The sequence below is a fragment of the Apium graveolens genome, chromosome 1 (assembly GCF_009905375.1).
Source record: "Apium graveolens cultivar Ventura chromosome 1, ASM990537v1, whole genome shotgun sequence".
In the NCBI taxonomy this organism is placed as follows: Eukaryota; Viridiplantae; Streptophyta; class Magnoliopsida; order Apiales; family Apiaceae; genus Apium; species Apium graveolens.
Window position 1 is genome coordinate 11,500,326 of NC_133647.1, and position 17,812 is coordinate 11,518,137.

Here is a 17,812-nt window from a genome sequence, read left to right on the forward strand (position 1 = left end):
TGCATTACACAAAATCCGTGCTCTGCTTGAGGCACAATGGCTTTTAATGCATTTATTAAGCCCTACAACAAATACATATAAAACAGGATAGTTAGTTTCATCCTCATCTGTGTTGTTGGTTGCCATTCTCTCCTCATCAAAACCAGCATATATACTGGAATGATCACTCTCATTCCCCATCTCAGTATCAACATCAAATCTCCTTGTACTATTCTCATCCTCATCAATGTTTGTATCAAATAATAGGTCATCATCACTCTCATCCTAATTTGAATGGTCATAGTGGAAGCTCTCTTCACTAACATCACTTACATCACCATCACCCTCATATTCCTCATCAGAACCCTCAGAACTCTCATCTTCTTCATTCAGTTTAGAGGCAAAAGCTTCTCTAAATTCTTCCTCACCTCTAATTACAACATCCTCAAATTGTGTACTGTCATAGTAGTTTTCATCAAATATGGATACATCAAACATTCCTATGTTTTCATCAGTCTGAATCTTTATGTTTTTTCAATTTGAGAGGTAGAAATAGAGGGAATGACTTCTGTAAAAACCTCTATATACCTATCTAATTCAAGGCTCCTATTTACTAGCAGTTCACACATGACCACTACATCATCATCACTCTCCAACTCAAAACACCCTGACTCCATTGCATTATTGGGCAACCTATACCAAAATGTATGAAATCCTCCAAACTCATCTACTTCTTTCAGCATGGAAGTTAATTCTATAAGACTCATTTGATCAGCATTATAGTGGTCAATATAATCCACACACCCATTTACATAATTCTTAGGATTATACTGCATCTCTCCACCATGTACCAATTTAATCATAAAATAATTGACATCTGTAATTTTATCAAAATTCCTCTAAATTCAACATTAGAGTAAATTGCAAGTACAGAGCAGAAACAAAGCAACATCATTCCAATCAACAAATGGATTTTAAACCTAATTGTAAATACCCTGACTTTCAAGTAACAAAGCATTATTTAGACATAACATAAGCAGTTCGATTGAAAGGGAAATACTATAAATTAACATGCATGTAAACAATAACAACATCTTTCACATTATCCCCAAAATTAAACAGAGCAATGTAAATACAAGTTTAGGCAAACAGGGCCGGCCCTTGGGTAAGGCGACCAAGGCGGCCGCCTAGGGCACCACCGCGCACAGGGCCACCAAAATATTTCAATAACATATGTATATAGGTGTATTTATTTTTTATATTTTAAAATACAAATTTTAATTAGAATACATTAACATATATGTGATTGGGGGACATATTAAAATTTTAAAATATATTATTATCTTTGTGATAACTTTATTTTAAAATTTAAATATAATTTACTTTAATTTACTTTAAAAATATAATTAATAAATTTATTTAATAAATAAAACAAAGTAAAAATGTGAAAGATTTGGAGAAATTGAGTTTTTGGACTATGCGCGTCTATACCCATTACCCCAGATGGCTAGATGAAGTCATATTACAAAAGTACAAAACCCTCTCCTTCCCTCTGCTTAGCTACCGAATAAAATACAGAACACAGATTGTTCTCTGTTCATTCTGAATATCAATTATCAAAACACTGGAAGTCATCGACTCATCGTGAAGATCAGATCATCTGTGCTTTGCAATTCAGCAATTATAACACAGGTATGGTTTAAAGATTTCTATTCTAATTACTTTTTTAATAATATTATAATTTACTATTTATTTATTATTATTTTTTAATTTAAGGATTTGATGTGAACGATTAGAGAATAATTGAGATTTATTTTTGTAAAAAGTAGTATGTCTTTTGTGATTTACTGATTTGGGATTGGTGACTAAAATTAATTGCATTATTTTGTTTGATGACTAGATAATTTGAAAATGAAGCGTAACCAGTTATCAGGGCATCAAAAAAGGCAAAAGAAATTGAAAGCGGCGGAAGCAAAGAAATTGCAAATGGGCTCTCTTGACAAGTTTTTTGGGAAAAAAACAACTAATAGTGGTGATATTGGGGTTCCTATTGAGAATACAGATATTAGAAAAGAATTTGAGAATGAAGCTACATATACTGAATTTGAGCAGAAGACTGAAACTGAAGAGCCAGAAACTCAAAATTTAAAAGATGGGCTTGTCGAGAATAATGTAGAAGAGACTGAGAAAGAAATTGAGAGTTTTGAGTTTCTATTTTCTATGTGCATCTGGTTTAACTTGTTAAATATCATTAATGCAGTTAGTAAGTTCTTACAACTTGAAGATATTGATATTGATATTGCATTGTCAAGATTGGAAGAACTTATAAATTTCTTTAATGAGTTTAGAGAAACTGGTTATGACTCTTGTAAGAAGGAGGCAAAAGAGTTAGCTTTGGAGTTGGATGTGGAGCCTGTGTTTCCTGAAAAGCGAAAAATTCGTAGGCTTGTTCATTTTGATGATCTTGGGGTTACAGCAGCTGATGATGATCAGAACTTGAGTGTTGAACAAAAATTCAGAAGGTATTATTTCTTGTATATTGTTGATCAGGGTGCTTTTCAACTCAAAGAACGGTTTAAACAGTTTCAAGATTATAAGGAAAAATTTGGGTTTTTATTTAACCTGAAGAAGCATTTGTCTGGTGATGATGAGGGGTTAAAATCTTGTTGCATGAAACTTGAGGGATTTCTTAGACATGATATGCGATATGATATTGTTGGCGCAGAGTTGTTTAACGAGTTACTAGTGTTTCGAATGGTAATACCCGATGAGATAACAAAGGCAATAGACGTGCTTAATTATTTAAGTTCTAGTTCAAGACAAATAAATTATCCAAATGCTTGGATAGCTTATAGAATCGTTGTGACCATTCATGTTACAGTGGTAGAGGCGGAAAGGACATTTTCTAGATTGAAACTGATCAAATCTTATCTCCGCTCTTCGATGTCTCAAGATAGACTTAATGGATTGGCTTTATTGTCTATTGAAAATGAGCTGGCAAGTTCTCTAGATTATAGTAAAATCATAGAGAGATTCACATCTCAAAAGCCTAGAAAAAAATTTCAAAATCAATAAAGGTACACTCATTTTTATAACTTTATTTTGACATTTTTGTGTACTAGTAATGATGACTGTTCTATATTCATGATACTACATTAGTGGCTTGCAGAAGATTATTGCAGGAGGTTGAAAACTTGGATATTTAGCGTACAAGAAATTCATTATATTCACTTGCTACTTTAGATTCAAGTAAGTTTTCTTTTATACAATGAATATATCTTATTGTGATTTTTTGGTTATGAATATGGGGCACCATTTTTGAATCCCGCCTAGGGCACCCAAATACATAGGGCCGGCCCTGGGAAAAGATGTACCTATATAAACGGGGCTTTCTCTGGGTTTATAAGCATCTGCATCTTCCTTCAACCTTCGATACCAAGCCATTGATCTTACTCCTAACTTGAATTTTGGTAGGGTTGTACAGTACGATTATAATTTTGGAGGGAATTGGGGATGAAGGAAGAGAAATGATAAAAAGATATTGTAATAGAAGACAGTTTACTTAAACACCCTTTTCCAGACTGTGCTTTCTAAAAGTAAACCAAACGACGTTAGTTTAATTAGACGGAAGTTGTCACGATCCCTTTAATTGGTTTAAAAAGATTTTTTTAGCCAAACAATTGGCATGTTTTTTGTTTGAGCCACTAAACTGCAAAAACAAAATAACTGAGGTATGAATAGTGCAATTTTATCTTTTATTTGTGGTCTTTCTATTTATCTATCTATCTATATTATTATATTAAAAAAAATGAAAGTTTGGTTAATAGTCGGTCTGGTCACCATAATTATAGTAATATTTAAAATAAATATTCTCATAAATATATTACTATTCACAATATAAATATATAATTGTAATATGTTTAATGGTTTTAATTTAAACAAAATAATATATAATGTTAAATAAAATTATGTTATTGATCTAATCCTAAATAAAATTCAATAAATTATGTACAATTAGTTGGATCATCATTCTCAGATTAAAATAAAATAATAAAGACTGATATTTAAAGGCAAATTCGTTTGCTCGATATAATGTCATCAAGTTAATACAAAAAAATAAACGAGTTAAAACAAAATAAATTGAAAGTAAATTTGTTCGGCAGATATAATGTCATCAGATTAAAATAAAATTATACATATTATCAATTCGGTCTAAAACATAATAACATTCATTCTGGGCTAAAAAGAAATTAAACAAAAAATTAAATATAATTAGGTGAATTTGATTGACATAACGGGTGTGAGACTAAAACGAAGATTTGTTATCTCAAGCTAAAATAATATAATAAATACTATCGATATAACTAAAAAAATATTTTATCAAACCGGACTACAACATAATGTGTTGGTCGATATAATGTCAACAGAACTAAGTGTAGTTAAAATAATACTTAATTAGAGTTAAAATAAAATTAAAAACAAACTAAATGTAATTAGATGGTTGATATAACGAGCCTAAGATTAAAACAAAATAATGTATATTAGTGATCTACGCTGAAACTAAAATTAAATTTAAACTAAAATAATTATGCTAGCAAATTTTGTCTCAGTTTATTAAAAAGGGGATAACTATGCTTTTGTTCACAGGTTCGAATCACATGGGAGGAGAAGTCAGAGTCTGTCGCTTAAATGCGGTTTACCTTGGTTCACGTGGTTTGCAGGCTATTACGTGAGTCTGTAGGGTTTACCCAGTGTGCACCCGAAGGGTAGCGGCTGCGGGTTAACTACGATAAAAAATAATTTTTAAATAATAAATAATTCTTATATTATTGATTTGTGTTGGAATAAAATTAAAATATAACTACTTCGTTATTTAGTATAATGTAGGCTTAGGATTGTGGGATAACTGGGATACCACCATAATAGCCTAAATATTAAAAATTTGATCGCATATATGTCTGTAAAATGTTTGAGTTTATATAATTACGAGTTTTGTTCAATTTTTATAATATCTAAAACTATTTTAATAAAATAAAAATAGAGATGTCCTTAGTTAGTATAATTGCGTCGGATTAAAATAAATTAATACATGTTATTCATCCAGAGTTAAAAAAATTATACAATTGATTCATGATAAATCAAAATCAAAATAAGAAAATAACAATATCAGCAAAAATAAAATAATATGTACATTTATTCGGATTAATATTTTTATTATTGTTACATAAATTTTTTATCATTGATTTCGGTTTAAACAAATTAAACCAAAATAAATTTGAATATAATTAGTTAGATTTGTTTGCTATAGTAAAGTAAAGATAATTCGATTACTATTGTGAGCTAAAATTTATCTTTTAATTAAAACATATTTCAATGAGTGATATTTTTTTTTGTGAGTAAATGATTTGATTGATGAATTGTAGTCAAAATACAATAAGCATAGAAAGAGCATATCATTTATATCATCTGACCGAAGGACATGTAAAATGACCCCGAAAGCTTAGACAATAAAACTTTAATATCCGAAAAGATAATCCACACAAAAGCCTCATTAAAACCTCCGAGAGTAAAACCCAATATAAAAAAAGAACTCAAGGAAGAAAAAAAGTCCCCTCATCAAATTGTGCGAGGCACGGGTTATTTTCTAGAGTTTTTTTATGCATGCAATTATAATATTTTTAGTTATATTCTTATTTGTAAATGTTGTATAATGTCTAACATATTTATCTGTGTATAATTTTCATACAAGACATTACTAAATTACACAACGTTTCCAATATAGCTCATTAAGAAAAATATATATATTCCTATTTGTGTTGTATAATTGTATTTAATGAATGAATATAAACAGGTAGTCAGTGTACGTTTAAAATAAAACAAATAAACTTAATATGTAAAATGTCGTTGGTATGTTTACAAAGAAAAAGTTAAAAATTAACATATATGTTGGATACAAAGTTGACCAAAAATTTTGAATTTTATTTAAATTAATTATATAACTGGTCTATATTATTACTGAGTGCTCTACTAAGTTATAATTAATTTACTCAATTTAAAAAGATAAAAAATGAATAACTGAATTCAGAATTACTTGCAATCATAATATAAAATAATATAAAATTTACACTACTGTTAATATAAAAGTTGATTTTAATGAAAAATGTTAGTTTTTGAAATTTAACGTATGTATGTTTGGAAAAATTTTAGTTTTTTTACACCACTCTTAACAAAATAAGATTAAGTTATATGTGTCTATTTTAGCATGTGAATTATCGTATGTTACATTTTTTAGGAAATTACGATGGTTTCAATTATTTATATGCTAAATATCTGATTTATGTACATGTATAATCATTATTAATATCTAGTGAGGCAATTGATTACTTAAATAACATGTATTTATAATTATTCAAAAATTAAAATTATGTAATAAATAAATTGCAATAATTTATATATGGTATTCACATTATCACTGACAAACAATCCATATCTGTTTTTACGCGACCGAGTATCAATCATGTAATATAAAAATAAATTATATATTGTAAGACTTATTATTGATGTTCATGATTTTTTTCAAGAATTTGAACGAAAAATTGTAATTATATTGTTATTTAAAATATTTTTAAGTTTTTTCATTACAACTCTAATATTTCTTCATATAATAATTTGATAATATTTAATACCAATCTAGATTATAATTCGAACTTATCTAAATATTTAATACCAATCTAGATTATTTATATATAGGCGATTCTATTTTCAATATTTTCTTTAAAATTTATATATGTACATTTTAATTATTTTTTATAATAAAAAATATGTTAAAATTATATGAGATATATTTTTAAACTAAAAAATAATAATAAATAAGATAATAATCCATTTATGTACTATGCCTAACTTTATATCTGAAATTCAGTTCTTAAAAATTAATTGTACAAATATTCAAGTAACTATCATTTTTTTTGCGGAATTCAAGTAGCTATCTTTAAAGTTAAATAAAATATTCCTTTAGCACACTTACATATTATGTGTATCATAAAAAGCACATGTGTGACAATATGGTGTAGTGATATGTGGTTGTATAGAAGAATAAAGCAATTCGAGTTCGATTCCCACATGTCTTTCGATAGCTCATGTCAACTAATAAACTAGTGATATTTTTTTTAAAACAAAAATTTCATTATATTATACACATGCATATTTAAAATAATTATCAAATCATATAATAAAAAATTTCTAATAAATAAATTTCAGAATTTAAAATTTTCACTTCAAATTAAATTCAAAAATTATATAATATTAAAAACAATCTGTGCATTAAGCTAATACTAGAGTAACTACATTTAAAACAATTTTGTAACAGCAAATTCCCCATAAAAATTATAATAGCCACCGGTTAAGAGCATCTCCAATGATAATTATAAGAGCTGTTAGCTAAAATATGATAAATAAGGAATTATGTAAAATTTTACCTAAGAGGAAGGGAACACTCCAATGATATTATGTATAATTATGATAGCAAAATTATACCTAAGGATTTAATGGTTGGACAAATATAAACAACCAAATATGATTATCTATATTTTTTGCTAAGGGCAATTATGGTTGGAGTGCTTGAAATTTTATATAATCTCCAAATATTGTCACTTAAGTACCACATAGATAATTTAGATAAGGGTTTTGCACCATTAGAGATTAGAGATGCTCTGAGTACAATTTAAGTGAGAATTGCATAGGTCATTTTACAACGCCATCAAAGATTTTGATTTGGCTCATCTTCTCACTGTTAGTTGTAAATGTTTCCGTTAAACCTGTAATTTAATTGTACAAGGAATCCATGTAAGAACAACTCAAACAATGTCCTAATAATTTCCTTATAAATATAATAAAATATAATGTCCTAATGATTTAGGACAATGTATTTGCAAATCAATTCCAACAACTTACCTTATACTTGTGTCTTATTATTAAAATAATAATATATTTGAATTATAATTAGAGGGAAAGTAAATAATAAGAGGAGAGAGAAGTGTAAAAAGGGAGGGAAACATATTTTTTTTATTAAAATAAATGATTTAGGACATGTACAATAGTGCCTCAAAAATAAGAGCAAGTCCAAGAGAAGCCTTAAAACTTATCCTAAATCAAAATTAGGGCAATTGATAAAAATAAGAGCTTCAAAAGTGTCCTAAACATGCCTTAAAATGATAGAACATCTTTCAAGTGCCTTATTTTTAGGGCACCACGATACATGCCTTATTTTATTTCTACCAATAAAAAATTTGTTTCCCTATTTTTTTTACACATCTCTCTCCTCTCATCTTTACTCTTCCCTCCAATTTTAATTCAAATATATTATTATTTAAATAATAAGACATAACTATAAGGCAAATTGTTGGAATTGATATATCATATTAATGTCCTAAATTACTAGGACATCATTTTTTATTATATTTATAAGGCATGTGTTAGGACATTGTTGGACTTGCTCTAAATAAGGCATGTAATAAATGTCCTAGTGTTTTAAAGCACCACTAGGACATTATTAGATCACTTATTTGCTCAACATGCCTCAAATTTTAGTTTAGGACAACATTATAGGACACTCTTGGACTTGCTCTAGAATCTAGCAAGGAGCATAGACAACCAAGCAATAGTTACTGAACGCAGACAAAAACAACACCTTAATATTTGAGCCAACAATAAACTCATGTCTTGTTAATTTCAATACCCAATAGCAAACTCTACCATCCTACACACATTCCTGATGTCGCCACTACTCAACCTAATTAATACAACGGTCACAACGCTGCTATCATAATTAACAAAATTTCGTATACTCTAAATATAAGAATGTTCACATTACAAGAACTTGTACAACTGGTTCCCAATGAGTTCACAAGCGCCTGCCATGTTACATATCATTGTCAATGATATCTCTCATCATTTGTATTGGAATAAGACCTTCAGCTCTGATTGCATCTTTATTCGGATCTGGACTGATAAAATACACTGTTGGTAATCCCCGTACCTGAAACGATATTTAAAGTTTAGATGCATTTCCTTGTATTGAAGTTACTTTTCAATCTCAAAATAGAAATGGATGACAAAGAATGAGCAGATAGAGTTGGAAGAAGTTGACAAACTCTCTTACAAAGGAAAAGGAGAGTTGGGAGAACTTGAAGAACTTATTAAAGATATTAATAATGAGAAAAGCTTATGTGGGAAAAATAACTGAAACTGAACATGATTTGCAGAAAGGAATGAGAGTATTATGTTTGAATGTACATTGTATAGATTTAAAAGTTTGTTTCAATCTTTCTGGCCAAAGGAATGCCAACCAAATGCAAATTAAGTTCAGATCCTGCAAGACACTAATTTACTTGATCAATTGTGATGCATTTGATTTACATTCTGAGAGTATAATAGAGAAAATCCTAGAGAAGTATAAAATCATGATGATGAATTGATATGTACTGAGATGTAAATCATCCTCCTTTTTGATATTAGATTCCACGATGGTTTTATTTAAAATTGATATCTCCTTTCTACTATCATTTATTTGATTCGAGGTAAAATTTGATATAAACCACTTAAATTACCTGCATGTCATTTGCAAATTCATATTCATCGTCCGTGTCAACCTTCACAATTAGCGCATTGCTTTCATATTCCACAGCTAACTGTCAAAAAAATTAACTGTACCGTGAAAATGATATCAACCATGTATCGAGTTTTTGCATCTTATTCTCTTTTTGAACTAACTACAAACAAAAATTTCAATTTTGAGTATATAAATACAATATGTTTTTTTTGCCCAAGTGCATCTTCCAACGGTTGATAGCTGAACAACTTGATCAACTGGGAACTTACTTTGGGAACTTACTTTGAAGTCGTAGGAATTGACCTACTTAGGTATGTAGCTTCCTATTATCAATTTTCGTAGTTTAAGAATCAGTTCAGAGTTTCGAAAAGTCTACAGAAGTAGAAAGAGATTTTATATTAGTCATTGGTAGGGGCTAATGGCAAGGAACAATTCTGCGGTGGAAAATGATACCTCACACGCAATTCCAGTCTAAGATCTAAGATTTTTTTAAGTTAAAAGACACATTTTGATGCAAAAGATGGTGACCAAAAGCTTTTTTTCATCAAGACTTTTTACGCTGCAAACCTGTTATACATCTCTCCAAAAAGATTTAGCATACATGATAGAGCTTGTACAAATAATAATTATTACATGGAGGAGGTTGGAGGTTCAGGGTGGGGTTCACAGTTCATTATGACGCTAATCGATATCTCTTTGCCAACCGAGAGTAGTATGACGCTGACTCGCCATTTAATTTGTGTCACTAACAAAAAGGATGAACTGAAAAAACAGAAACATTTTTATTGTTTTAGATAAATTGCAGAGTATTATTATTATATACTCTTTTACAAACAAATGTACTGAGCTATGTTCAACTGCGAGTCCATCAATTTAATTGATTTTTGAATTAAAAAAACAGTTAAAATGCATAAAAGAGTAACATATATGACCATTATACTATTATCAGGTTGGAAAGCCTTAGACTTTATGAATAGAACTTGTTATAGTTTATTTATGCAAACTCTTCTCAAGAAATTATAGACATCATGTCTATAATTTGTTAGTGACACACGTCACATGACAAATCAAAGTTTGGAAAATCCAGTACATGAACAAATTAAAAGATAAATCCACCTACTTATCTGTTAACCACCGAAAAAGTTTATTTTTCCATCAGAAAAGGATCCTCTTCTAAAAGAATCCTTTTAACATTTTGGTATCCATGTTACAATTATATGCCCTTTCAGAAAGACAGATTAAGGACATTGATGAGTATGCAATTACAGATAACCGGTTGTGTAGAATTATCAACTGTAAGCTAGGAAGTCTTAGAAAAGCAACATAGATATTTTTATCGTTATAAATAAGTCTTCAACATAAAAATTTGGTAACTCTAAATGCTATACATATCTAAGACTATGCTAGCCCGGCTGTATTTAGTTGGTTCAAATGGAACAGAATAAAAAATGTGAAGATGGAAAATTAGAAGGATGAAGGGCAGAAAGAGTGGTGAGAGTGAAGACCGACTGTAATTTTCCGTCAAAAGATTTGAAGATAAGAAGGAGACATGAAATTAACTTCAGCTTAAATTAATGGAATGAAAGATTGTTAATTTAGCATAAATGCATCAAAATGGTTTAGATCTCATCAAATTACCACCAGATTAAAGTCCCACCAATCAAATACAACTCCCAGAGAACTATAGGCGTACGCTATAATATTATTGATTACTTCTCCAAACTTAACCATGTTACATGTGAGTGCATATTTTGCAGTCATTTGCATACAATCATGTGGAAGCGGTTATCAGTTGCATACTCTGTATATACCAATAAGTCTTCCTTTATAATGGGGAAGGGCCTTGTCATATACGAGATCTTTGGACAACTTAAACGTAGTCACATTCTTTACAAGATTACAAGTAATGACATAAAACTGACAATAACTATTGAAAATGGACCTGTATAACTCAAAACAGTTCAATTTATATGTAAGTGTACCATTTCAAGTTCCTGAGCCATCAAGATACAAGGGCCACACCAAGTTGCGTAAAAATCAATTATCAATGGCACATTTCTATCTCCCTTAACTAGCTCTTGGATCTCCGTAGCAGATAACTTTTTCTGCAACAAAAACCAAAAGGCCATCCAAATAAATACCTCAAAACTTTAGAAGCAATAGCAATCGTAACAGCTAAAAGCCTAAAACAAACTAAACAGGAAAACTCAACTTCTTTTTGCCCACACTATTATCCCTTCAACTTAAGTTCAAAATTAACATTATTCATTAAAATAACGGTAAAAATTAAGTAGCCAAAAAGGGAAACTATAATTTTGGATATCATTACAGCTTTCTCACTTCCTTTTTCACATATTACACCTAAAAACACAACTTCTTGTATCCACTGAGTTAAGATTTTCCGGGCATTCATAGTATATACAATTCAAAAAGACTTTATCAGAAAACACGCCATTTATTTCAAACAATGTATTTCCAATCAAACACATTAGACAACATCATTTCGAAAAATCCAAAATCAGGGAATTAAACTAAATCCATACCCAATTTTTTTTCGAAAATTCCAAACATGTCATTTACACCAAATCCATCACTTAAAATAAGATTATAACATCCAAACACAATATAAAGCAATAGCTAAACCAAAATCAAGAACCCAAAATATTAAAAGTCTAATATAAGTAAATAAATGTTAATAAATGCATACCACAAGATAGTCTTCTCTAACATGTTTCCCAGAAGGTGGTTTACAAACTAATCTTCTTGGTGTTGTGGATAATGTTGATGTTTGGAGAGGTGTGGGTGAAATTAACCAGTTGGGTCTTTTGGTGTTTGGACCAAATTGTGAATTACAGAGAGGTGGTGGTGGTGAGAAAAAAGGAGCTGCTGCTAGCATTTTATCTGTATGTATGTGTGTTTAGGCAGTTCAGAGAGAGAGAGAAGGAGAGAGAGAGAGACAGAGATTTAAGGAGGATTTTACAGTGTCTGGATGTGTATGTGAGAGAGAGAGAGAGAGAGAGAGAGAGATTTATGGAGGGTTTTACAGTGTCCGGATGAAGATGATAAGCCTGCAGCTGCAAGTGTTCATTCCCAATTTTCCTTTTTTCACGGGGATGAGAGCAGGACTGTCAATAGATCGGGTTTGGATCGGTCTAAATCCATATCCATATTTATTTATTTTTTCGGATTCGGATCGGATCGACTCCGGATTTTTTATGGGCCGATCCATATCCGGATCCGTTCGGATCACGGATTTCGGATCGGATATCCACTCCATTTGTGTATATTTATTTTTTAACTTAACTTATTACAAAATTTATTTAAAATTTACAATTCTGAAAAATATTAAAATACAGGTAAAATATAACGAAATTCAGAAATAAATTATAAACTAAAATTCGCTTTTTGAAATAAAACATATCGAGTTGTACAATATTTTAAGGTTAACTATGAAAAAATTAATGTTGCGAAATGTAAGTGTTATATGAATTGAGACTTTGGGTTATGCGACTCTAAAAGGTAAAAGAACTAGGGTTATAGAAATGACGTTATAGAAATGGACTTTACGCTTGAGACTGAATCGAACGAAATATAGATAATGGAACTTGACTCGAGGATAATACGTTTAAAATTAGAATTATTAAAAAATATTATATATATATAACCGGATCGGGTTATCAACGGATCAGATCGGCCTAAATCCATATCCGCTCCATTTATAATCGGATATTTCTTATCGAATCGGATCCTGGATCGGATTTTTAATAGGTCGATCCATATCCGCTAAAATGACCTCGGATCAGATCGGGTCGGATCGGATTTTCGCTCCATTGACAGGCCTAGATGAGACCATATTTGTTTAAATAAAATATTGTTTAATTTTTTTGTATATTGTGATTTCATTATTATAATTTGTTGTTTTCCAATATTTAAATATAATATCATACTTATTTCACACACCTATCTATGTATGTATACTTAGCGTTGCGCATTGTTTATCGGATACTGAACCGATTGGTTACTGAGTAATCGAATACTGAGTCCATTTTATGATAAACGAAATATTGAAAGTTTTGTTGGCAGAGTCTTATCTTAAATTACTTAATTATGCTTACTTAATGATTTCAATATTTTACTTAATTAATCTTATTTAATTAGTGATAAACCAATTATCTTTTTAGGTAAAACAAGTTACCTTTTTTATTTTTTCTGACTAAAATATATTTTTTCCAAAAATCTGTTATATCTTAATAAGCACTAGTGAATAGATCTAAAAATTTGTACTAAGAATGACATTTTTGTAAATATTTTGATCCATATTTTTAAAATTTGACTAGTGGGTCGATCCATTTTCCTAAACATACTATTTTATATCCAAATTAGCCTAGATATATCCATGAACTATCCGATAGTTACATGGGTTTTAAATTAATTAAAATATTATAAACAAAATCAATACTACAATTAAAATATTTTCACCAATATAACAAATCAATAATAAATCAATTATAGATCCACAATTTACGTTAACAGAATAATTCAAAAAATTTAGATTGTATCTTCTTCACTTTTTACGGGCAGTACTCATCATCTCAAACATTCTTCTTCTTCATTCTTCATAAATCCATAATTTCTTACAGTATATCTGTAGATACATCTTTTATATTTTTATTTTTGTGTGATGGTTAATTATTCACGTATTAGATTTATTTTTATAGATGAACACTCATAATTTTAAATTATTTTTTTTTTGCATATGATTATCAATGGTTGTTGATTCTGTTTGCAGATAACTATCAATATTTGTTTCTATTCAACCGGTAGCCAATTTATTCTTTTAAATGATTCAAAGGTATGATTGTGTTTAACATTCTTTTTTTTATATACCATTCTACTGTTATTTTATATATCTTGATTTCGTTAATATTTTTTCGTTAATCTTTTGAAACATCTCAATACACAATCCTGTGATTTTTTAGTCTTATCATGATTCAATTATGTTTTCGATTTTGTTAGAACTTAAGTTTTTGCACTCCAACTATTTGATATTAATTCTAAACAACTTTATGTGTGCTTTGGTATTTTGTTTCTTGCAGGATGGTATTAAAATGGAGTAACTGACAATAAGGACTTATCATGTCATAAGAAAAGTGATGCTCATATCGTTACACAACCCTCACCTCATAGTATGCAGGCAATCTCCTCTTTTTGTACATACATGTTTATGTTTATATTTGTATGAGATTTGGTTGCTTATTCACGTATTTGATTTGTTTTTTATATAAATACTCACAATTTTGATTCCTATTTTTGCAGATGATTGTCAAAGGTTGCTTTCTATTTGCATATGTCTATCAATATTGCTTCTGTTCAACCGGTAACCACTTTATTATTTTAAATGACTCAAAAGTATGCATGTGTTTTGATCATTCATTTTTAAATATTATGGTGTTGTATTACAATAGTTACAGTAAAATGGTTATGCACCAATCAGAGATAGAGGCATTAAAAGAATATTAATGTAGAGTTTGAGGCTGGAAAAATGGAGGATTCTTACACGCATAATCCGCTAGAAGAATGGCTAAAGAGGTTGAAGTATTAGATATCAAACGTTGAGCAAGCAAACAAGTTTGTCATTAAACTATGTTATCTATTATATCTTATTATGTCAAAGAAGTAAACAAGCTATTTGTCACTCAACTATGGTATCTATTATTTCAAGTCTATTAAATTATGTCAAAGTTGCAGATTAATGGCCAGTTAAGATAGAGAGGCCATAATAATTGATTGGGATAACCTGTACAAAAACTCAAATCTGCTCAGCAAAAGGCGTGAAATGAGGATATCTTTCCGGAAAACTCGTCGGGTTAGTTCCTTAATTGGTTTGAGTTTCATACATCTTGCAATGCTACAAGTTATATTATACAGATTTATTTTTTAGTTGGGATAATACGACTCAGGCAGATGATTGTATTATATGGAATAACTACATTAAACAGTTTTTATTTTAGATTAGATGCAATATTGTATTTTGGGTTGGAGCAAATAGATTAACTATATAATCATTTGCACAATGACAATATCTGCAGATCTCCGGAGTTGGGGAGTGAAATAAAATATGCTTAAGGAAGTCTCTTGCAGCTGGATTATGTAGATATCATTGTCTTTATAATAATTTTTTCTTAAATTTTGATAATATATTTGTATGATCAGGTTGAGAAGATCTCTATATGAAGATATAACAATGAACCTTCTGGAAAGGACATATGAAGTTACTGGGCTTTATGCAAAACAGTGCGTTGAATAGAGAAACTAGGTATTCTTTCAGTGTGTTGATAATAATACAATATTTACATTATAAGTGAAGTTACTTAAAATTTGATGCACTACTTCTTATAAAGTCCAATAACTTTAATTAATAAAGTCCAACACATGTCGGAACTTTCTATAATCCCAACTTTTAAACATGTTGATAAGGCGTAAAACATCATTAGCTTCTACCCATTTTCAATAAGTGTATTGTAAAAATATATAACTAAATAAAATATGAATGAATTGATATTTCTCAGAGATAATATAAATGACACGACTATATCAAAATTCAGCAGCATTAACATAACTATGTCATCTGATACATCGGTTCAAAAGGAGATTTAAATAGTACAAGCAAAAAATCTGGCAACTAATTTTAATTTTTAATAAAATGGAAAAATTATTTTATCTATTTAGCTCTTGGATCTAATGTGTTTTAGATAATATAATTAAGTAGTAAGATGATTTTAACATATCATATTTTTAAGTAATTTGGTTTCTATATAGTTAAGATAGTTAAGCAGTAAGATGGTTTCTATATGATTTTGTATTTTCTAATAGTTGAAATTTCTAAATTGCAACCGAAAAGTGATCTGCAAATAGTTTTAAGTCCACATGAAAACTTGAAACGCAACTTATAGATGATCCACCAGCGTGGGGAATACTATAGATGTTCTTATTGGTGAGTGGGATGTTATTCAATTTGTGACGAAAAATTCTGCTAATATTTTGAAGATACGGTGCTTAAATTTGTTGGTTACTTTCTATCTCATTAGTATAGTTTTCATTATATCTCTATATTATCTGAGTTGAGCAGAAAAAATTAAAATTGATGCAAAAGATGCAGTTATCCAGATATCTGGCGAAGGTCATATGTAGAGTTGCACAAAACCGTGCTTAAGGAACATGTTACCCTTTGTATAAGAATTTAAAACAAGGCTGGAGCCTTTAATGCAAAATGAGGTATTGTTCTAACTCAATGATTAAGCACACCCGAAAAATACAAAGAAAAATAACTTTTTTCGCCATTTTATGTTATAATTGTGAGCTTGCAGAAAATTCCATTTTCTGATATCACTACTATTAAATTGCTTATTGTAGCTAGACTAACTTAAAAATAATGGTTTTGTGTTCTGATCTAAGTTGTTTATATTTATGGTAGCTAAGAGTTGGACTTGAGTTTATCATAAAAAAGGATAAAAATATAATATGTAGATATTCTTATGCCATATCCCCTTCTGCAGTTAAATTTATTTAGACCACTTAAAAATTTTATAGTCTGGCTTTAAATTTAAAAAGTCGTTGAAGGAAATCGGCTGCTTGGGATAGTACATACCATCTATAAATATAATTTATGCCTTATATGGATATATTTATTTATTATATTACAATTTTATGTTTATTAGTAGCATTTACAAAGCAATCAAGAGCCTTGCAAAACCAGTGTTAGTTCCTGACTTTCTGAGCACTTTTTTCCAGTATACCACCTCTCCTACAAAAAGATGCATATATTAATATATCCAAATATTTACTAAGATAATCAATGTTAGTTTCTGATTTTATAGAAGGGATTTTGATTGTGTGGCTACAAAGTACCGTGTAGCAAAGATATTCAAATATTTATTTATGTGCAAATTATTACATATTTCTATGCATATACATTTAAGCGTATGTCACAAAAAAAGCCATGGTACACTGTACTATGTTCAAACATATCCATTGTTATTCCCAGGAAATGCAACAAGAATTACAGAAGGGGGGATTGAATGTAATTCTAGCTCCTTTTTGAATTTTAAGACTGTTCTTACTTAATATATATATATATATATATATATATATATAACAGTGTTTGATTTTGCAAGAAGTGCGGAATGGAACTTAAATTGAAATCAAAACACAAAGTAATAAAAC

General features: G+C 29.4%; 2 protein-coding genes and 1 long non-coding RNA gene across 5 annotated transcripts; 2 read left to right on the plus strand and 1 right to left on the minus strand.

Moving 5' to 3' along the window:
* Positions 1 to 1,890: 1,890 nt before the first annotated feature.
* Positions 1,891 to 3,054, plus strand: LOC141710286 (uncharacterized). Its single transcript, XM_074513046.1, has one exon. It carries the CDS (start codon positions 1,891 to 1,893, stop codon positions 3,052 to 3,054), a length of 1,164 nt encoding a protein of 387 aa, XP_074369147.1.
* A 5,588-nt stretch (positions 3,055 to 8,642) lies between these two features.
* LOC141660920 (thioredoxin-like protein CITRX2, chloroplastic) lies at positions 8,643 to 12,719 on the minus strand. The gene is made up of 4 exons (XM_074467900.1): positions 12,297 to 12,719; positions 11,572 to 11,694; positions 9,588 to 9,668; positions 8,643 to 9,016 (listed from the first exon to the last, which is right to left on the minus strand). Exons 1-4 carry the CDS (start codon positions 12,483 to 12,485, stop codon positions 8,900 to 8,902), a joined length of 510 nt encoding a protein of 169 aa, XP_074324001.1. The 5' UTR covers positions 12,486 to 12,719; the 3' UTR covers positions 8,643 to 8,899.
* Positions 12,720 to 14,189: 1,470 nt separating this feature from the next.
* On the plus strand, positions 14,190 to 15,955 carry LOC141719211 (uncharacterized). Of its 3 annotated transcripts, none has more exons than XR_012574045.1 (4): positions 14,190 to 14,775; positions 14,906 to 14,966; positions 15,055 to 15,455; positions 15,803 to 15,955. It is a non-coding gene; the product is annotated as an uncharacterized LOC141719211 (long non-coding RNA). The 3 variants fall into 3 exon arrangements; XR_012574046.1 differs by having other exon boundaries at positions 15,115 to 15,455; XR_012574044.1 differs by having other exon boundaries at positions 14,906 to 15,455.
* Positions 15,956 to 17,812: the final 1,857 nt, after the last annotated feature.